General features: G+C 39.9%; 1 protein-coding gene across 1 annotated transcript in view; it reads left to right on the top strand.

Annotated features, from left to right (window-relative positions):
- Window positions 1–21,728, top strand: part of CHD7 (chromodomain helicase DNA binding protein 7) — a 200,738-nt gene extending 179,010 nt beyond the window's left edge. Inside the window, 21 exon segments of the mRNA XM_075920640.2 lie at window positions 127–306; window positions 615–725; window positions 804–1,009; window positions 2,143–2,342; window positions 2,964–3,123; window positions 8,074–8,163; window positions 8,654–8,757; window positions 10,104–10,233; window positions 10,586–10,658; window positions 10,857–10,914; window positions 11,731–11,959; window positions 12,142–12,350; window positions 12,527–13,192; window positions 14,212–14,372; window positions 15,998–16,225; window positions 16,490–16,933; window positions 17,557–17,778; window positions 18,203–18,343; window positions 18,782–18,886; window positions 19,805–20,711; window positions 20,714–21,728. Coding sequence (XP_075776755.2) covers window positions 127–306; window positions 615–725; window positions 804–1,009; window positions 2,143–2,342; window positions 2,964–3,123; window positions 8,074–8,163; window positions 8,654–8,757; window positions 10,104–10,233; window positions 10,586–10,658; window positions 10,857–10,914; window positions 11,731–11,959; window positions 12,142–12,350; window positions 12,527–13,192; window positions 14,212–14,372; window positions 15,998–16,225; window positions 16,490–16,933; window positions 17,557–17,778; window positions 18,203–18,343; window positions 18,782–18,886; window positions 19,805–20,711; window positions 20,714–20,745 — 4,656 coding nt within the window. The 3' untranslated portion in view covers window positions 20,746–21,728.
- Window positions 21,729–22,336: the final 608 nt, after the last annotated feature.

Below are 22,336 nucleotides of genomic sequence, written 5' to 3'. Positions count from 1 at the left end.
ACTGTCTGACGGAACAGTTTAGAAGTTTACATTTTAAGGGCTAAGTAAAAGGGAAACTGACTATGCTAAGAGATATAAACAATGACACATTCAAGGAGATTTTTTTTCTCTTCTCCTAAATTATAGGTACAGCAGCTTTCTAAGAAAGAAATAGAAGATCTTCTACGAAAGGGGGCTTATGGTGCTCTTATGGATGAGGAAGATGAAGGGTCCAAGTTTTGTGAAGAAGACATCGATCAGATTCTCCTAAGGCGAACACACACAATTACTATTGAATCTGAAGGGAAAGGCTCAACATTTGCTAAGGTGTGCTTTGAAATTTGAAGAAAAAGTTGATAAAATATTACCTTTTCACATTAATTTAGCTTTTAGATTTACATTGTCCAGCTTACTGTTGCCTATTGATTGGACAGTGTAAATCGTCATAAATATATATTGGTGTTTCAGCGTGTCCAGTCACTACATTTGTGTGTCTTCATAATGTTAACTTTCAAGGGCACTCCACTTTGCTTTCATAACATTTTTTTAAAAGTTACACTTATAACTGAAAATTGAAAAATCTCCCCGGGCATATACAGTAAATAACTCAATGTAGTGTTTTTCATATTGTCTAGGCTAGTTTTGTTGCATCTGGGAATAGGACAGACATTTCCTTGGATGATCCCAATTTCTGGCAGAAGTGGGCTAAGAAAGCTGAGTTGGACATTGACGCCTTAAATGGAAGGGTGAGCTCTTTATACAAGTTCCTAATTCATTTAACAGGATTTTTCTGAGTTTTCACGTTTCTTTCACTTTCATTTTAGAACAACCTAGTTATTGATACACCAAGAGTAAGGAAGCAAACCAGGCTCTATAGTGCAGTCAAAGAAGATGAACTAATGGAGTTTTCAGACCTGGAAAGTGATTCTGAAGAAAAGCCTTGTATAAAACCCCGTAGACCTCAGGACAAATCCCAGGGCTATGCAAGGAGTGAATGTTTTAGAGTGGAGAAGAACCTTTTGGTCTATGGGTAAGTAGAAGGCTTCTGAATGGATATGTGAAAAATGTTTGTTTGGTGGTTTTGTTTTTGTTTTTATACCAACCTACAGAGAGCTGTGGCTAAATATTCTGAAAAATGGAAGTCTTATAATAGTCAGTAACTAAAGCATCATCTAGTACAATATAGGGATGTTGAATTTAAATTAATTAACTAATCGAATAGTTAATGGGATTTCCATCAACGATTTGATTAGTCAATAAGGATGCCTTAGCCTTTGATTAGTCAATAAGGATGCCTTAGTCCAGTGGGGCTCTGGTACATTTCAAAAGGAAGCCCCGCAGGGTGTGTGGGGCCAGCGAGAGTCCCACATTGGCCCCATGCTCCCTTCAAGGCTTCTGCTTTTGAAATATACAGGAGACCTGCCGGGGATCTTCTACATTTCAAAAGCAGAATTGCAGCAGAACCAGTGCAAGTGGAAACTTCTTCAGTTCCCGCTTGCACTGTTTCCTGCTGTGCCTCTACCTCCCCTACCCACCGTGGAGATGGTGTTTGGGGGAACTGACTTTTATGCTGGCTTCCGCTCCCCCCACTTGCTGCTTCTCTCTGATAGAGGCAGCAAGGGTGGAGGAGAAGCGACTAGTCGCTTTCATCCCTAGAACAATACTGAAATCCAGTTAATTAATTGGATACTGAACTTTTCTTATCTCATGGTAAGGTAGCCTAGTTTCAGTTCCTGTGTCTTCAGGCAGCTATACATGGCTACCATCATATGGTGGGCTTTCATAATAACTTTGTATTTTTCTTTCCTAGGAAGTTTGCATGTGATTATTGTGAATAATGGGCTCAAAATCCCAAAATTGTTCTAGGGTTGAAATCCTATTCATGCCTTCTTGAAACATTCTTGTTAGACACGTGTACTTTATTGTTACCAGTATAGTTCAATTGAAACTTTTATGAGCAGTGAACTTATTGCCTGCTCTGTAAAATAAGTGTTCATAACTTTTCAATGCTGGAAAGTGGATTTCCTGACATGACTTGCAAATGCTAAGTACGTTAATGCAAAGGTAGGACTACCAACCCACATGGCACCCAAGGATTAAAATTAAGTCACAGGTGGAAATTCCAGTGCCAGAATTGTGTTCTTGAAGATATTTTTCTTGTAGTTGGGGTCGGTGGACAGACATCCTCTCACATGGGCGCTATAAACGTCCATTAACGGAACAAGATGTGGAAACCATCTGCCGGACAATCTTGGTGTATTGTCTTAATCATTACAAAGGGGATGAAAATATCAAAAGTTTCATCTGGGATCTGATCACTCCAACTGCAGATGGACAAACACGAGCCTTGGTTAACCACTCCGGTACGTCTGCTACCATACTAGCTTAATGGTACTGCTAGATGGGAAACCCTCCTGCAGTCATATAATTTTTGAAATGTAGTCCTGATTTGTACTGTGGTCCTGTCAGATCTGACAAGCTTAGCAGGGGAAGGGTAGTTATTTGGGAGCCCTCAAAGGGACATCTTATGTGCTGGGGGCAGTGGTACTGGTTCAGTAGGCAGTACTCATTCTGAGTCAGACCATAACAAAGATCCAGTATGGTGTTAGTGGGCATTATGCTGTTGGAGGTGCTGTCTGTCAAATGGGACATGAACCATAAATCCTGACCACCTGTAGTCATCAGTTCCCATGGAAGTTTTCACAAAAGCAGGGAACTTAACCCCATTATCTGATCCAGATTCCACCTTGGATAATTGCACTCCTCATAGATACATTCTTCCTGTATTTTAGTGGACTTTGTATTCAGATTCCCATGTACTAAATTGTTGTGGTGTTTTCATAGTTAGTTGTCATGATCTACCTCAAGGGTGGCTGTGATGATGCTTATGGTTCCTGTTGGTTTGTTGGTAATGCATTTTGGGATCCATGGGATCAGACTTCTTCAATTCAGACTCTGAGAAGCGTTGTGGGATATTTTTGTAGGCCTATCTGCACCAGTGCCCAGGGGAAGGAAAGGCAAAAAAGTGAAAGCCCAGAGTTCACAGCCAGTGCTGCAAGATGCGGATTGGCTGGCAAGCTGTAACCCAGATGTCTTGTTTCAAGAGGACAGCTATAAGAAACACCTCAAACATCACTGTAATAAGTAAGTGTGTTGAATGTATAGTGAGCTTATTGTTCTTAATATGTGCGAAAACCTTCTTCTGGATATCTTCTAATATAACCAAAGGACCACATAGTGGGACTGTAAACTGCAGTACATTGCTGTGGTGCTTCCTCACAAGTTAACATCAGGTGGGTGATTGACCATAAGCTTTTTTCCTGGATGATTGGCTCTAACCAAGACAATTCAGGAAGAAAGTTTGTTTTGCTCACTAGTGAGAGAGATTCTTCATTATTTCCAACATGGCAAAAAGAGGAGTGGATCATGCCTTTAAGACAGCCTTTCCAATGATGTGTTTCATCAGTTATCTAAAGCTGTTCCGATTCTAGCTAGTAAAGTTATTTTTTTCTTTCTCCTCCTAGTCTCCCAGACTCATCATCACATCACCTTTTCTTTGAGTCCATTCATGTGGGTTCATACCAAACTCTTGAGTTCTCCAGCTTTTACCTCCCATCCTCATATGCACTTCTTACTTTCTCTTATTCTCTCTCTTGCATCATCTTATACCCAGACATCTCTCCTTTCTGTTCCTTTTGTCCAATGTCAGCTTTGCTGCACTCTGTGCTTGAAGCAAAGTTCAATTTCTTGCCTCCTAAGCCTCCACTTCCCAGTTAATCCCTCCTTAAAACTCAGCTCCTTTGGGAGTTGTTCCAATCTTAATTTTCCCATCAAAATCACAACATCCATTCCTTCCTGGATAATTATTCCAAGTCTAGTCTTTCCAAATTTATAGGTTCAGAGGTTCTTCTAGTGTTTTTTTTTTTTTTTTTAAATCTCTGAATATTTTGGTGCTGAGTACAGTGAAAGCTTTATCTGTTAACTGGTAAACTTTGTTAGTTGGCATTGCCCCAAGCCATGATACTACTACATCTTCAGGGGTGCGCATGCCTGATTCCCACCTTTCCAGCTAGCAGCTTTGTGGGGCTTCTGACAGCTGGCACTGCCAGCTGACATCAGCAAACGCCTCCTTCCCCCTCAGCCTGCCTTGAACTGCCAGGAATCAGATCTGCCAGTAGGAGGTGGGGACAGAGCAATAAGCTTTGTTATCCGGCACATTCAGTTAACTGGCAACCCCCATTCCTATGCGTGCTGGACATAGGCATGCGCAGCACATTTCATTAGGGTGTGCACCCAGGGAATTTTATTTATTTTATTTTTTTAAGGCAAACATTTATTGAATACTCAATTATAAAGGACATGCTGCGAGCGAACGCGGGCTTTCTATACATTTCTACATTCGGCGCTTATTGCATAATACAACAATCCATACTTTAAAACTAAAAGAGCGTATCATGCGATTAAATTAAAACACAAAGACACTTTTTTTTTGAGACATTAGGATGTGCCTGGGCACACCCGGCACACTCCCTGCGCACGCCTATAGTGCTGGATAACAAAGCTTTCACCGTAAATGTATAGTAGGAACGGCCACCTGAATTCTTTTTGTTTAGCTTCTGTTGTATCTTAGGCTGTTCGTGCACTTATGGCATCATGTAGCATATAGGTACTAGCTATAGCTACACACCACAGTGAAAGGGAGGCTGCATTCAAATTTGTCACTGTAGAATGAGCTTCAATGAAAGGCTTCTTTTCCTACAGCCAGAGCCTTTCTGGGCAGAAAGTGTGGATGTAACTTTAGTAGTTGGGTCTTTTGTCACTGTCCTTGTATTATATGCTGGTTCTCTTTGACATCTTGGCTGTGCATACTCTGCCATAGACTTTAAATGGGATTCCCAAACTTTGACCAAAGACCTTGGACTTAATTCTCCCCACACAAAAGAAGCCTCTTGTTTAGTTACTTTACCACATAGGTATCAATATATAATATAGCCACATTGAAGTGCCACTCCGAGGCTTTTATGACATATGTTGCATGTCTGATTACTACTGTCATGCTTTTTAAAAGAAATAATCAGTACTAAAAAGATATTCCTTGAGCATGTCTTTGGGCATAATAGGTCTGGAATGGAGGAGAAGTGCAAAGGCACTTCTGTGAATTATCAGTTATTTTCAGTGTATTAGCATGATTGAGAGAGTTTCTACCTACTGATGAAAATGAATAACAGTATGCATACTGTCACTCAAATCCATTTAGTACCTTCATTGGCCCTTCAAATAACGATTTAATTCTTGCACCACAACCATCCTTTTCAGCCCCAAATAGTTGTCCTGACTACTTCCTATATCAATCTATACATCAGAATCCTAGATTTCCAACTTTTGGCTTCTGTATTGATATAACACAATCAATAATATCAAGAAAGCTGATGGTAGATCATTATCCAGAATAATTTTCAGTCTCTGTCTAGTCATATGTTCATCTCCATGCATGAACCTGGGAGGGATCTGCTATAGAGCAAGGATGAAATGGGTGGTAATTTTGTCACCTATGTTTGGAGTTTTGGACACAAGATTCTCTCAAATTCTCACTACAGCCTAACCCCTGCTACTTTCATAGGACTTCTTTAAATCACACACACACAACTGGGTGTTCACTGCTACTCCTCGTTGCTGGGGAGATGCTCTCAAAATTGATGATGGTTTTGAAGATTTTATAGTTTACTGCCTCTCTGATCACCCTCACTAGTCCAAGAGCAGCAGCCTTTCAACAGTTGGTGTGATGACTTCAGATTCAGCTTGAGAGGATGGGCTGAACAATCCGTTATAATCAACATTGATGTTACTTCATTAATTGGGCAGTAGGGGGTGCTTATTGGGTAAATGTAGTAAGCATGTATTACAGGTAAATTTTTCTGATGTAAAGAATGCTTTCCTAGCCATCTTGATAATCCAATCTCTGCCATTTCCAGTTGTCTAAACTTTGATTATAAATACAGGCAGTCCCCGAGTTACGCGGATCCGACTTATGTCGGATCCGCAGTTACGAATGGGGCACTTCCTCTCCCTGGTCTCGAGCAGACCAGGGAGAGGAAGCAAAGCGGTGGCGGAACGCGCGGCCAGCTGACAGCCCAGACGCGTCTGGGCTGTCAGCTGGCCGCGCGCTCCGCTCTACTCCCCCCCCCCCCCCCCCCGGTCTGCAGACCAGGGGGAGGGGGAGCAGAGCGGAGCACGCGGCCAGCTGACAGCCCAGATGCGTCTGGGCTGTCAGCTGGCCGCGCGATCTGCCGCTCTGCTCCGCTCTGCTCCCCCTCCCCCTGGTCTGCAAACCATGGGGGGGGGGAAGCAGAGCGGAGCACGCGGCCAGCTGACAGCCCAGACGCGTCTGGGCTGTCAGCTGGCCGCGCGTTCCGTCGCTCTGCTGTGCTCCGCTCTGCTCCCCCTCCCCCTGATCTGCAGGGGGGGGGAGCAGAGCGGAGCACACGGCCAGCTGACAGCCCAGATGCGTCTGGGCTGTCAGCTGGCCGCGCGATCTGCCGCTCTGCTCCGCTCTGCTCCCCCTCCCCCTGGTCTGCAAACCATGGGGGGGGGGAAGCAGAGCGGAGCACGCGGCCAGCTGACAGCCCAGACGCGTCTGGGCTGTCAGCTGGCCGCGCGTACCGCGGCTCTGCTCTACTCTGCTCCCCCTCCCCCTGGTCTGCAGACCTGGGGGACGGGGAGCAGAGCAGAGCAAAGCCGCGGAGCCCAAGGGCAGCAGGATAGCCACGGCGCATCTGGGCTGTCCCGCTGCCCGCGTGTTCCGCCGCTTTGCTCCCCGTCCCCCTGGTCTGCAGACCAGGGGGACGGGGAGCAAAGCAGAGCAAAGCCACGGAGCCCGAGGGCAGCAGGATAGCCACGGCGCGTCTGGGCTGTCCCGCTGCCCCCGTGCTCCGCGGCTTTGCTCCGGACGCCTGTGGTACAGCAGTTGGGGCGCTGCCGGTTGGTCCCGTAGCGCCGCTCTGGGTGCCACTGGACCAACCCAGCAGCACCCCAGCTGCTCTGCCCCAGGTGTCCCCTAGTCAGCAGCTGCTGAAAATGACCAGTGGCTGACTACAGGAAGCCCCTGCTCCGGGCTTCCTGGAATCAGCCGCTGATCAGTTTCAGCAGCAGCTGACTTGGGGATGCCTGGGGTTCTTAAGTTGAATCTGTATGTAAGTCAGAACTGGCGTCCAGATTCAGCCACTGTTGAAACTGATCAGTTTCAGCAGCGGCTGAATCTGGACGCCAGTTCCGACTTACATACAGATTCAACTTAAGAACAAACCTACATACAGATTCAACTTAAGAACAAACCTACAGTCCCTATCTTGTACGTAACCCGGGGACTGCCTGTACTTAGTTCAAAAATAATTTGTAACGTTTTGGAAATGAAACAGAGTAAACCTTAATAACTTAAGTCCCACTTTCTGCTAGCAGCTATGTAGATATAAAGGTGAAATAAAATAGCTTGAATATGAAAGTGTAAAATAGCTAATATCTCCTAAGAGAAATGGGAGGATTTTTGTTTTTTCAATCTCTGAAGCAAAAAGTTGTATAATCTGAAAAACCTGACATTCCATATTGAGGGTTTATGGTAAGGTAGTAAAACCAGATTTTATATCTCGTTTATTCCTACAACTTCTGATGTGCTTCCAAAAATGGTATTAAGGCAGCAGCTGAGGAAATTTTATGAGATAATGAAGCAGAACAGTTACTGAAAGCCATCTGCTCAGTTGTTTACAAACTTGCTTCAATACTTCAGAGGCAGTGGTAGAGTACGTGTTTAAACTTCACAAGCTGCACTAGGTAGAACTAAATGAAATGCGCCTGGGCTGGGTTGAGCTCGATCCCTCTCTGTGCAGTGTAAGCGGTTGCCAGGCAGGCCTGTTGGAAGCCAGCAGAAAGCACCACACAGAGGTGATTATGTGCCACCATCTGTCACGCTTCAAGCCTACCATACAGCATGGCTAATCAGCCTTGGCAGGATGATGGATGAACAGCAGCAGCTGCCAAAAGCCACTGTTGGCAAACAGTCCTGAAGTTAAGAACTTTTTTCCCCTCTGCCTTCCTCTCCAGGGTCCTGCTGCGTGTCCGCATGCTGTACTATCTAAGACAAGAAGTTATAGGGGACCAAGCAGACAAGATCTTAGAGGGTGCTGACTCAAGGTTAGTGCAAGTGCAGGTTTATTCTTTGCTTTGTAACATCGAATCGTATAATCTGAAAATACTGTAATGTGACATTTAAAGACCTTCATAATCCATCAATTTGCACTTCCATGTTCAAGTTACTTGATAAATCATTAAGCATTGGATATTTGGCAGAGAAGGGGGAGAGAGGGGGTGAAAAAATGGGATTTTAAACTTTGATGGAGGATTATTACAACACAATACATTTTAAAAGTTTATATTAAAAGACTTAAATGAATTACATTTGGAAAGTCTTTAAACATTACAGCTCAAAATAATTCCTAATAAAATTTGTCCATTTGTTCATTATTTTGAGGCATTTTGATTTCAGCTTTGTTCCTAGAAATGCACGTTTGCTAAATAGTTTAAATACTTCACTTGAATGCTTATAGCTGTGGTGCTTAGTCTTCCGATAGTAGGTTTGGTTTTTTTTAAAAAAAAAAAAAAAAAGCTAACACTGTCATTCCAGTGAAGTAGATGTGTGGATACCTGAACCATTCCACGCTGAGGTTCCTACAGACTGGTGGGATAAAGAAGCGGATAAATCCCTTTTAATTGGAGTATTCAAACATGGTAAGTGATGTCTCACTCTAAGCAAAATGCAGTTGTAAGGCTTTGTGTATGTAAAACTATCCAGTCATAATATTAACAAGTATAGTTCCAAAGAACTGTTGGCTTCTCTCTCCTTTTTTTCCCCTTGTATTAAAAAAAACTCTAATATGAGTTGTAAATATCAGATGCTGTTTTTAAATGTTTGCCGAACATTTGAGAAGAAAACAGTACTTTCTTGGCTGTAAATAAAACAAAACCATATTTGTTTTAATAATAGCTAGACAATACTATAGATCTCCATAAACTTTGCTTCCAGCACTGCTTCACTTGCTAACTCTGCCAACCAGTGTCAAAGTGGACGGTGGGCTTAACCTCTGCTATTAATCTGTACAAGTGCCTCCTGGGCTTTGTTCCAAGCAATATTTCACAAATGTCAGTGCTGAGAACTCCCGGCTCCCTTGAGTGGGATGCAGCCTTGTTAACTTTGAAAAGCTGGGGATGCAGAGCTGGCATGATATATACAGTGAGCGATTCCTGATTATAATCCCAATTCTCTGGAGGTCGCAGAGGTATTCTCAGCAGCCCAGCCTGACTAAAGGGGAGAATGATGGCTTATAAAACCTTTCATGATTACAGTTTGGCTTGAGGCTCTACAGCAGTTAGGAGCAGTGTGTTGTAGTACAAATCCTAATTGAATTGTGCTGTTCTGCCTATGTACAGCAGCTCTGTTTTGTGGGCTCAGCTGAGGCAAGTCTAGTCTAAAAATCATTTTCCTGCAGTGCACTGTTGGGATCTGCCATTTTCCATCTAGTCAACTTGGGCAGTAAAAAAAGCAAACAGCAGTTTGAAAACTATAGAGGGAACAGTGTCATCTTACTGACATGCATCATCCTAAACCTAATAAGACAGGTTCGCTGGCCTTGCATACAACCCATGTATGCAGCATTTTTTTTAGCCTATAATGTGGGTTCCGGCATGACCAGAGCTATTAAAGGCGAGGGGGTGCAGGAGGAGGGGGTTATATGTGGAAACTACTGCAGAGGCTATAAGGTAACTATTGAAAAGCTTTTTATGTTGCACAAAATTGGATATTGGGGGGGAAGCCCTGAAAATGTTCCCATTTAGCATTTGCTATTTGTTACAAATATTTTCGCATTAGTACTTTTTAATAGTGGTAAAGTTACTCCTATGAAACTGTTTCTTACATGAATAAAAGACAATTTTTTAGGGTCCTTGGTATCTTTATGAAACAGTTTGTTTAAAGGAAGACATTTGTTTTATAAAGTAAAACATGTGTGATTTGTCCTTATAAATCATTGTGTTCAGTGATGATATAATTTCTTCCTCTACCCCACTTCTGGGGACAGGCTATGAGAAGTACAATTCTATGAGAGCTGACCCTGCACTGTGCTTTCTGGAACGGGTTGGCATGCCTGATGCCAAGGCCATAGCTGCTGAACAGAGAGGGACAGACATGCTAGCAGATGGTGGTGATGGGTAAGAAGGATATTTATAAATTTAATAAACTTTTTATCAGTGCCATATATATTGGCATGAGTTCACTTACTGTGTTTACATCTGACTTGATACTTAGTGATAATGTATTAGCTACTACAGTGTAAAAATACTTCAAAGTAATATTTTCAGAGAAGCAGATAAAGGTGAACAAAACACATTTGTGTAGCAATACATCATTGCAAATGGATGCTTGTTTTTTCACGTGTTCTTTGATATTTCCATTTTTGTCATTTTTTTTTAGACTAATACTGTCAATAATATAAGTAGTTGTGGGAAAAATAGCTTGAGTTCTGTTCTGATAACTATTTTTATCATTTTAAATTTTGCATAGAGGAGAGTTTGACAGAGAGGATGAAGATCCAGAATATAAACCAACCAGAACACCTTTCAAGGATGAAATTGATGTAAGAACCTCAGTGTAACGCACATGTATACTGTTGACATTCAGTGCTTATGTTAAAATGTTCTTAGGATGATTAATTATGAAAATTCAAAAGCAATCATACCTTGCTGCTAGGTTTTTCTTTTGAAGATGGTCTTTTTTCCTCTAAATGATAAAGAATTGAAACCTAAAACTAACTCAGTCCTTGTCTTCCCCAAAGGAATTTGCAAACTCACCTCCAGAAGATAAAGAAGAATCCATAGAGAGCCACACAACAAGTAAGGGTTTGTGAAATTGAAAAGGGAGGCGGGGGGAAGGGGCTAATGCAAAAGACCTGGTAATCATTATCCATATTAATGCCTATACTTAAGGTACTAGCTTAGTCCTTTTGGACAAATCTGTTCTAAAACTTTTTAGTGCTTAGAAAAGCCAAATCTGTCAATCTTTTAGATCTTTCCAGTAATTCTTTGCTACTTGTGAATAATCCCACTTTATTATATGTCTTGTTCAGTTTCTGATTACACAGTGGGATTTATGGGATGGTAAAACCCTGCATATTTCAGATATGAAAGTCTAGCCATTGATATTTTTCCAGGGGATAATCTTAAAATGATTTAAGATAGCATTCTCAGTACTGAGAGAACTTGCCAAGTTTAAGAGAATAAAAAATAATAAGGTGGGAAATCGTAAACTTAAGTGTTTCCACATAAGGGACTGAATAACTTTAGTGTGTGTGTGTTTAGAGATCTATCGCATTAACTGACTCTCTAATGCAAATCTCTTGATGTCACAAAGTCAATAAGGAAGGTGCATGTGATAGAAATATTAGGAATAAAAGGAAAGCAGTTGGCTATACATACATTTGACAAATATGTACATAACTTTCTCAGAGGTCTTTTATTAATCCTGCCCATTCTTACCCTTCAAACAAAAATAGTTATTTCCAAGTGTATTTATTTCACTTCTACAGTAATGAAGTGTACTTGAATCTTACAAAATTAGAATTCTGGTTAGACTAAGACTTTTAAAAATGCCTAATGTTATCATTACAATACACAGGGTTTTTGTTTTGTTTTATTTTGTTTGTTTTCTAGGCAAGCATAATGAAAGCAATGCTGAGTTAGGCCAACTCTTCTGGCCCACCACTTCAACCCTGACTACCCGTTTGCGTCGCCTCATTACTGCCTATCAGCGTAGCTATAAAAGGCAACAAATGAGGCAAGAGGCACTAATGAAGACTGACCGACGGAGACGTCGGCCTAGGGAGGAAGTGAGAGCACTAGAAGCAGAAAGAGAAGCTATAATAACTGAAAAACGTCAAAAGTGAGTTTGATCTTCCCCCACCACCACCACCCCTTTCAAATGCCAATAGAAGATATCTTTGAAAATGTATGTTATGAATTCAGTTTTGCTTTGAATCAGTAGTTGACGTTTGAGGTCTGCTGGTGCATCTAAACTGTTGTCAGGCTTTGTTCTCACTACTATCTTCATTTTTTGTGCTCTAGATGGACAAGAAGAGAAGAAGCAGATTTTTATCGTGTAGTGTCTACTTTTGGGATTATTTTTGACCCTATGAAACAGCAATTTGATTGGAACCAGTTCAGAGCTTTTGCTAGGCTTGATAAGAAGTCCGATGAAAGTTTGGAGAAGTACTTCAATTGTTTTGTGACTATGTGCAGGCGGGTATGCCGAATGCCAGCCAAACCAGACGAAGGTAAGTTTACTAACAATAAAAATCCACATGAATGCATGACTGTTAAAATCAAGAGAACAATCCTGTTGAAACATGTTTAGATTAAAAAATATAGTATTTGAAAAATTACAAAATTTGTAACTTTAAAAAAAAAAAATCTCATTCAGGTTAAACAATGTAATCCAATTTTGTTACAGAGCCACCTGATCTTTCCACCATGATTGAGCCAATCACAGAAGAGCGTGCTTCTAGAACTCTGTATCGCATAGAACTGTTACGGAAGATCCGTGAGCAGGTTCTCCATCACCCTCAATTGGGAGAGAGGCTAAAATTGTGCCAGCCAAGCTTGGATCTGCCAGAGTGGTGGGAGTGTGGTAAACATGACAAAGACTTACTGATTGGTGCTGCTAAACATGGAGTCAGTAGGACAGATTATCACATCCTGAATGACCCCGAACTCTCTTTTCTTGATGCCCACAGAAATTTTGCTCAAAACAGAGGGGCAGGGAATGCAAGTAGTGTGTCTTCACTAAACCCACTGGGTGCTGGTTGCAGTCAAACACCCCCTATTGTTCCATCCACACCAGTACAAGATGACAAGGCTACAGACCAAGTTGAGTCTAAAATTGAGGGGTCTGAAAATGCAGCAGCCAAAGAAAAGTCTGATATTAAAGAGGAGACAGATATTGCAGAAAAGGGCATTAAGCAAGAATGTGATGCTGAGACTGAGCCATGTGAAAGGAAAGCAATAGAAATGAGTACAGATGTAGATCCAAAATCTATTTCTGAAAAAGGTTCAGAAGAGGACGAAGAGGAGAAACTTGATGATGATGATAAATCAGAAGAGTCCTCCCAACCTGAAGGTAATGCATATAGAAATGATTTGACTAACATAGAACAGCTGCGAAGTTAATTTTTCAGTTTGTGCTAGCTGATAGTTGGCATCCAAGGTCAGCCATTAAGGCTACTGAATATTAGACAGATGCACCCACTCCTCAGCCACACTCCCTATGCCAGTGGCTTGATAGGGTCCTGTAAGAGAAGCTTACACTCTCTTAGTTTAACCTGGAGATTCCTCCACAGCAGGTTAATATCAAGATTGACTTGTGCCAATAAAATAGGCCCTTGGCACCATCAGAGCACAGCAAGGCTGCATAGAGGGTCTGCCCCAACAATTAAATAAGGCATGTCTAAACTACATCCCTCTTTTGAAAGAGGGATGTAAATTAGGCAGATTGAAATTGCAAATGAAGCCAGGGTTTGAATTTGGTGGCCTCATGTTCATTCAAAAAAGGGTATGTCTAGACAGCAGTTTCACTTTCAAAATACCCTTTCTTGAAAGAACGCACGGCCGCCATTATGCAATGAAGCGCGGGAGATTCAATTCCTGGCTTCATTTGCAGTTTCGATCTGCCTAATTTACATCCCTCTTTCGAAAGAGGGATGTAGTTTAGACATAGCCTAAGTGTCGAAATTACAAGCATTACCAATCTAAGTGTTTTTTTACTTTTTTAGTTCCTGTTTTAAAATCTTACAGGAGAAACCTGAAACCCTTCCCTTAAAGAGTTAACAAAATAGTATACTATATTCTACTTTTTTTTGACTGAAATCTTACAGTGGTCAACCTTTTACAACAGAAGAATTTAAGTTAGTGATTTTCCTTAGTAGTATATGGAAAGCTCCTCTGGAAAAAAGTGTTTATAGCAAATGTTACTCCACTCTGAAGCTTCAGACAGACTAAACTACATCACAGATAAACCCAAAATTGTTCTTTAAAAAAAAATAGGTTCCTTTTCCTCTAATACTTGTTTCTAATGCCAAGATTTTGAGTTAGGATGATTGGTCTGTTTGTAGCTAATGCCCAGTGACTGTTGTTCCTCAGCAGGAACAGTTTCTCAGGGTAAGAATTTTGATGAAGAAAGCAATGCATCTATGAGTACCGCAAGGGATGAGACCCGTGATGGATTCTACATGGAAGATGGAGATCCTTCAGTTGCTCAGTTGCTTCATGAGAGAACATTTGCCTTTTCTTTCTGGCCTAAGGTTGGTTCCGGACAGAATGGCACCTTTCTTATTATGAACGGAATATGGAAAACATCCTGCTTTATTTCAATAATAGTCTTTCACTTTTGTCAAATGTATGTTTCTCATGTTTAAAACACATTTTATTAATGACCAAATAGATCCCTAGAAAGTTTATGAAATAAGGTTGTACATTTCAGTTTCTTTGAGAGTAGGCAGAGAAAAGAGTAGGAATTGACTTCAAGTTCTTTGGTACAGACAGACTACTGAAATGCATTATTTTTCTTGCAATCTATATATTCTTACGTCAACAGAATCACACTTTTGTTGACAGAAGGAAATATATCTTGATTTATGGGTTTCGTCTGCAGAGGTGCTTAGAGTGTTAAGAACAGAGGTTTGGAAGATGACCATTTATGTTGGGGGCGAGGAGATTGTAGAGAGAATGTACTAATGACCTACTTTATCCAAGCCATTATGTAATGTTGACATGTAATGGTATTAAGATTTCCTCTAACCATAAGGAGCAACTGTATGTGAAGTTTTATTCTGTATTTTATTTCTGTGTGTTTTATTTCTGTAACAGCACAGAAAATCATTTAATAGGAAACATCTATAAAACAGTGACTTTTTTGTTAATAAATCCTTATAAATTTGTTTCTGACTTTTGCAAAGAGGGTAGGGAGAGAAATAAAGTAGTAATATTCTTAAGCTTACTAATCACCATAACAGGGCCATCTGGTTTAGGGAAAAAAAAAAACCTTGCTCTAATAGGCTTATTCCTGGGGAAAGCAAGCAGTCTGCTGCAGCTGCTGAGACTTGCTAGTGGCTTTTGCAGTGTTCTGCTGTCAGGAAGCTAAAGGACAATCCTATTCCCCAATCAGCCATATTTTTCACATGGTTTTTTTTTCCCAGAGTATTTTTCAGTATACTTCAAGCTAAAGTACAAAAAATCATTGACTATTGAAATAGAAAAATCAAGTGATCCTTTCTCATTTCTTATAGTAATTGTGGGAAACATTAAAAATGCTAAAATCAGCTTTTGCTAGGTGCATAAAGTTTCACCAAAAGGAGTTTAAAGGTTCATGGTAACAAATACTTTTAATCTGTGTAAATTCTATCTCTATAAACTAAACTGTAATTAGATTTTTTTTTTTTAAAGTACACGCTTCAGTGAAATTTGAAGTGATAATGGGTGTGGAATGAAAATTGACATTCATTAGATGTCCCTAGGTTGGTGCCTGTTTCATAATGTTGAACTTTATTAATAGTGACGTTAATGAGGAACCACTTCCTGGGACAGAATTGCACAATCCAGCCTGCTGAATTTGAAATACCATAGCTTTAAGATACTGATTGCAGGTGTTTTAATTCTCCAATCCTAATGGATGATTTTGCTGAACAATTGACATTTAGCAATATGTAAAACAATGAAAAGTCACTTCAACTCTCTCTACCCTAATTCTGTGTGTGAGATCTGTTTAAGACAACCACTTTATTTTCTAGTCTGCAAGCATTCTGGTACATACTTTAGCTTGTATTTTTAAGTATTACAGGCTATTAAACTGTGCAGTTGTGCTCAGTCTGCCTCAGTTTAAATGGCTACCTTCACACCAAAGGTTCATAATGTACTTTCCTTTATGCAGGACCGAGTAATGATCAACCGATTAGACAACATCTGTGAAGCAGTGCTAAAAGGGAAGTGGCCAGTAAACAGGCGACAGATGTTTGATTTCCAGGGGCTCATACCTGGGTATACTCCAACAGCTGTGGACAGCCCTCTACAGAAAAGAAGCTTTGCAGAGCTTTCCATGGTTGGTCAAGCCAGCATCAGTGGCAGCGAAGACATCACTGCTTCTCCTCAGTTATCAAAGGCAAGCTGGATCTTTCTGGTTACATTATGGAAAAAGAAACCTCATTTTGCATGTCAAATAATGGAGGGAGGGAAGGATGAAAAGGGAAAAAAAAGGCTTCTTTAAACTGCTCTGTTGAATAAAATGAGGCCTTTCTGTCTGTTAAAATGTTTGTACAATCTTTCTCTCTTATGGTCAAGTGAAACATCAGATTTTTTCCCCAAAGTTCAGTACAGCTTTATTAGTAATTAAAAATTATCTTTTCTTTTTTTCTTTCTTAATTAGGAAGATGCACTCAATTTATCAGTCCCACGTCAGCGGAGGAGGAGACGGAGAAAGATTGAAATTGAGGCTGAGAGAGCAGCTAAAAGGAGAAATCTTATGGAAATGGTTGCTCAGTTACGAGAGTCTCAGGTGGTCTCAGAAAATGGACAAGAAAAAATTGTAGATTTATCAAAGGCCTCACGAGATGCAACAAGTTCTACCTCAAATTTTTCATCTGTTACTTCTAAGTTTATCTTGCCTAATGTTTCCACACCTGTGTCTGATGCCTTTAAAACTCAAATGGAGCTGCTGCAAGCAGGTCTTTCACGCACACCCACAAGGCATCTGCTAAATGGCTCTTTAATGGATGGAGAACCGCCCATGAAGAGGAGGAGAGGAAGGAGGAAAAATGTAGAAGGGCTTGATCTATTGTTTATGAGCAACAAACGGACATCGCTGACTGTTGTAAGAGAGCACTTTTTTCTATTTGTTCCTTTGTATCATGCTAAGAATCTGAATTTAAAGTGCTATTGTAATCCTAAGTGATTGTGTAAAAAATTGCTATTTTTATTAAGTCAATCAATGTTCATATTTGGAGCTATGTTTCCTTCAATTGTTGACCAAAATATTATGCATTTCAATTAATCACTTTTAATTGTGACAGATGATAGCTTTGTTATATGTAGTATATGCCTCTTAAATAGTAACTACAAACCTTACTTTTCTCTCACACACAAAATGTACAGGTGTGCTAAAAAAATGGCATTCCAGTTTGAGTTTTACTAAATACTAATTACGGTGAAAAGAGGAAAGATCAGGGATACTACTTTGAGAACAGCTTAAAAAGAGCCTCAAAGCTGACTATTTTGGTTATAACGTGTACTTGTAAATCATTCACTAAACTTTTCAGTTGTGCATAATGTAACAATATTGCTCTATATGGTAAGATTTATTCAAACCACTTTAATAGTCTGGGCATTCTGAGATGGGGATAAGTTCTGATTTTAGCTAGTCTTTTTGGGCAATCACTCTTCCCAGGTAATATTCCGTAGACATGAGAATTCATACCACTGTCAATTTTTTTGCAGGAGGATGCAGAAGTGACCAAAGCATTTGAAGACGATATGGAGACGACACCAGCAAGAAACATTCCATCTCCTGGACAACTGGATCCAGACACTCGGATCCCTGTAATTAACTTAGAAGATGGGACCAGGCTGGTGGGAGAGGATGCTCCTAAAAACAAGGATTTAATTGAATGGCTTAAATCGCATCCTACCTATACTGTTGATATGCCAAGTTATGTACCAGTAAGTAGATGTTACACATAGAACTATAGTGGTTTTAAGGCTTAAATAAATTAAAACATATGTCTTGAAAGCAATTGTGTAGGCCATTCATACTCATTTAGCATCTGATACTATCTCCTACTGAAATCAGTCAGTTTTCCCCTAGATTTCAATGCAAATAGGACCCATAGGACACCTGAATATTATTTGTTTTCATTTTTATATTTACATTGAGTGGTGATGTGTACATTGGAAAATATCAAATTGTGCTGAATATTTGTTCCCCTCAGGTCATAAAAAAGAAGAGATTTTTTTGGAGAAAATCTTAAAAACAAGGAATTTGGCTATATATACAGTCTTTTATTGCAGTGGGTTGATTGAAGGTTTTCTTTTGACCAGAAAATGGAAAAAACAAAAGCAATACATTTTATATTTTTCCTTTTAGAAGAGTGCAGATGTGCTGTTTTCCCCATTTCAGAAGCCGAAGCAAAAACGACACAGATGTCGAAACCCTAATAAATTGGATATAAATACCTTGACAGGAGAAGAGAGGGTACCTGTTGTAAATAAACGAAATGGAAAGAAGGTAAAACTTAGACTAATCCTCTTGTATGCTAGAGCTGTTTCAGAGCATCTCTGGCACCCGGAAACAAGTCTTCCATTCCATGATAATTTAGGGTTTTGCCAAATTTTTAAACAAAATATTTAGCAAACTTTTTAACTGACTAATTCACAAATATTGGAGCAAAAATATTTACAGTATCCTTAGAATCCAAGGGCTTGTCTTTACAGACGATGCATCCCATGTTAGAGCATTCTAGATTTCCACCCCAGCTAGCCCCCCATGAAGTCTTGCCATAGATACTATGACCTTAAGACAGATGGCATCTCACCTCTGAATTGCACTACTAAAAGCCTCTATAACTCCCTTTTAGAAAATAAAATTAAAGTATTCTTAATCTACTGCATATGAAATATGTGCATTGTTTCATTCTTTAAAAGAGTCATTGATGTCTTTAATTAGATGGGTGGAGCTATGGCTCCTCCAATGAAGGACCTGCCAAGGTGGTTGGAAGAAAATCCTGAATTTGCTGTTGCTCCAGACTGGACGGATATTGTTAAGCAGTCTGTAAGTATAAGACTCAGTTTGTGTTCCATTTAAAGTTTATTCACAAAAATAAATCAAGACTGTGTACATTTTGCCCACATAAGCATTGACTATTCTGCTTTTAGCGTGTAGCTTGTTTTGAACTAAGTAAATATTAGTGGCAGGATGAGGTTATCTGGCATTTGAGAGAGGATGATAGAATTGTGCTATGGGATTACACTGGTGACTGTTTTAGACATTTATTGTATATTTAAGGTTTTTCCATAGTCATATAAACACAAATATTCATACTCTAATTGAATATTGAGTAAAATAATGGTCACGTCCATATAAAAGAAGTGGATTCTTTAATTGGAGCATACTGATATCAACTAGCATTAGGGGTTAACTTTTCCAGCTTTTCATTTTAAAAGATCCATCTGAAGCAGAAGCAAGCAGTGCTGCAAATACTCATTTATTCTGTGAAAGTGTAGGATAACGGCCAGATGATAAACAATGGCTCAGTAGAAATAGAAAAAGCATGGCCAGCGTGTAATTGCAGTGTTTTCATCGTGTTTTAATTGAATTTGGTGAGCAGTGTGTGAAATGTGTGTTTCACAGGTCTGATTTTATTCAGCATGTTTTGTCCTATCATTGTGATTATATGTGTAAAATTAGCATTTTTTGCTGTTCATTTTGTTCCATTTCCTATGCTTTCTGCCAGCTCCAAGCATTCATATTTGTTGGTCTCCATTTGTCATTTACCAAATTTGAGATTTTTTTTTTGTTATAATCAACATGGAAGAATTCAAAAGGATTGTTTAACAATTCTTCTCACATGTGACACTTTAGATATACTGTATGCTGAGCACTGAACACTGATCTTGCATAATCAACAATTCCTATTTAAAACTGAAAATATATTGATAAAAGAATCTCTTTTTTCACCACTTCGTTCAGGGTTTTGTTCCAGAGTCCATGTTTGACCGTCTTCTCACAGGACCAGTTGTGAGAGAAGAAGGAGCGAGCAGAAGAGGAAGAAGGCCAAAAAGTGAAATTGCCAAAGCAGCTGCAGCAGCTGCCGCTGTAGCTTCAACTTCGGGAATCAACCCACTGCTAATGAACAGTCTATTTGCTGGAATGGACCTCACAAGCCTTCAGAACTTACAGAATCTACAGTCTCTCCAGCTTGCAGGTCTCATGGGCTTCCCTCCAGGACTAGCAACAGCTGCGGCTGCTGGAGGTGATTCTAAAAATCCAGCTGCCATGCTGCCTCTGATGTTGCCAGGTATGGCAGGATTGCCCAACATGTTTGGACTAGGTGGATTGTTGAATAACCCAATAACAGCTGCTACTGGAAATACCACTTCTGCTTCCAGTCAAGGAGAAACTGAAGATGGCACTTCAAAAGCAGAAGAGAAGAAAAATGAGAATGAAGAGGAGAACAAAGACTCTGAGAAAAGCACAGACGTTTCTGCTACTGACTCTGCAAATGGAGCTGTCAGTGCTGCTACTGGCGCTGCCGCCGCCACCACCACCAGCAACAACACTGGATTGCCCACAAACCCTCTGGCCTTCAATCCTTTTCTGTTGTCCACCATGGCTCCTGGCCTGTTCTATCCATCTATGTTTCTACCTCCAGGACTGGGAGGATTGACACTGCCTGGTTTCCCAGGGTTAGCTGGACTTCAGAATGCAGTGGGCTCCAATGAAGAAAAGGCTACTGACAAAACTGAAGGGGCTGCATTTAAAGAAGAGGAGAATTTAGAAGGCAGTGATGCAGAGGAGAGCCTTGATAAAACTGCAGATTCCTCCGTTTTAGAAGATGAAATAGCACAGGGTGAAGAATTAGACTCGCTTGATGGGGGGATGAAATAGAAAACAATGAAAATGACGAATAACCAGTACCAGTTACAGTTAAAGTGTTTTAAACTTTTGACAAGTGGTAGTCCTACTGTTTACACTCACAGTTAATGTCCATACTTAGTTTTTATAAGCTGTTCTGTAACATAGTGTAGCAAAAAAAAAAAGTTCAAGTCATGTTATACAGATGTGTCAAAAGGTATCTTGGTCATTAAGTATTGTGCAGTGCATTATTTATTATCCCTAGGAGAGATGAAATTTGAGAGGTGATCATGTCTTTTTAAGGAAATTGACATAATGCTCTGCTTTTTTTTCTTTTGGTACCATTGGTATTATTATAAAAGCAGCAATTTGTAACCAAGTGGCACTAATAGAAGGAAGTGCTGCTTAAAGGAAGTATGAAGTTATATATTTAATTTTTTTTATTTTTTATTTTTGCTGTGAAGGTCAAGATGAAATTTACCATACATATCATTTTTGCGCATCATTTTGACTGTATGGGAGTTCATACACTCGCGCGTGCACACACCCACACACACACTCTTTCTGACAATCTCCATGATAGTGTGAATGTCTCTGTCTTGAGACACAGCAATAATAAGGCAGCTGTTGAATGTGAAGAGTACCTTTTGGAAATTTACCCACTGAGAAGGTTCTTACAGGATAAAACTACAGTTTAATCGTCTCGTGATCTTGTAATGCACTGGTATAAACAAAAAAAAGAAAGAAAAAAGAAAGAGAAAAAAAATCAGGTACCTTTTTTAAATTAAAGGACTTTGTTACTTTAGCCACAAAGCTAAACAGCATTACCTCAACTCTAAAACTAGCCTTGAAGTTTACAGACATGACTTTGTAAATGTATTGTTTTCTTTGTTGTGATGTCTTTTTATTTTTTCTTTGGGAACTGCTATCATGTAAGATAAGATGTAAATTGCTGCCAACTGTAGTAATGATGCTTTTAATAAAAGTGACTCATGATATGCAGAGCTGTTATTATAGAATGGAGTGTTTAGAGAAACCACATAGTGTGTTCACTCTTTCTTATTTAGGTTTGGGTTTTGTTTTGGGGGTTTGGGGGTATTCATAGTAGAAGCGAATTACAGAATTGTGGCCTTTTTTTTACTAGATTAACTGTTAGTAATAAGTCAAATTGCCTTCAGGAGACTAAACAGGATGAAAAATCTTGAATTACCTTTACATTATTTCACTCTAACTCACTGCAGAAACCCACACAAAAACTCTGCACTACTCCCTCCAAAGGACATGTGGGACTGAGAATACTTTAAAATGTGTTCAGCATGTGATAATGTGGTACACTAAAGAATAAAAGGCCAAAAGAAAAATGAGGCTTTAATAGGCACAATATCTAGGTCATTTATCCTTGGTTAATGGGTAGAAAAACACAATGCTGTAATGTCAGCAAGGGACACAAAAGCTCTGTGGTATCCTGTAGACCAGAGCTTGTGATGCCAGAAACCACCATGTCAAACAACCTACATGAAACTAAAAGTGACCCACTTTTCTAATACCAGAGCCTCTTCTGGAGAGCTACTGATTTGTACCCTTGGGTGACCTTTGATATTTGAGATAATGTATCATTTGAGAACTACTGTTTTCACTTTGTTGTGT

This window comes from Pelodiscus sinensis, chromosome 2, assembly GCF_052426305.1.
Source record: "Pelodiscus sinensis isolate ZL-2025 chromosome 2, ASM5242630v1, whole genome shotgun sequence".
Lineage (NCBI taxonomy): Eukaryota > Metazoa > Chordata > Testudines > Trionychidae > Pelodiscus > Pelodiscus sinensis.
This window is presented reverse-complemented; position numbering and strand designations above follow the sequence as displayed.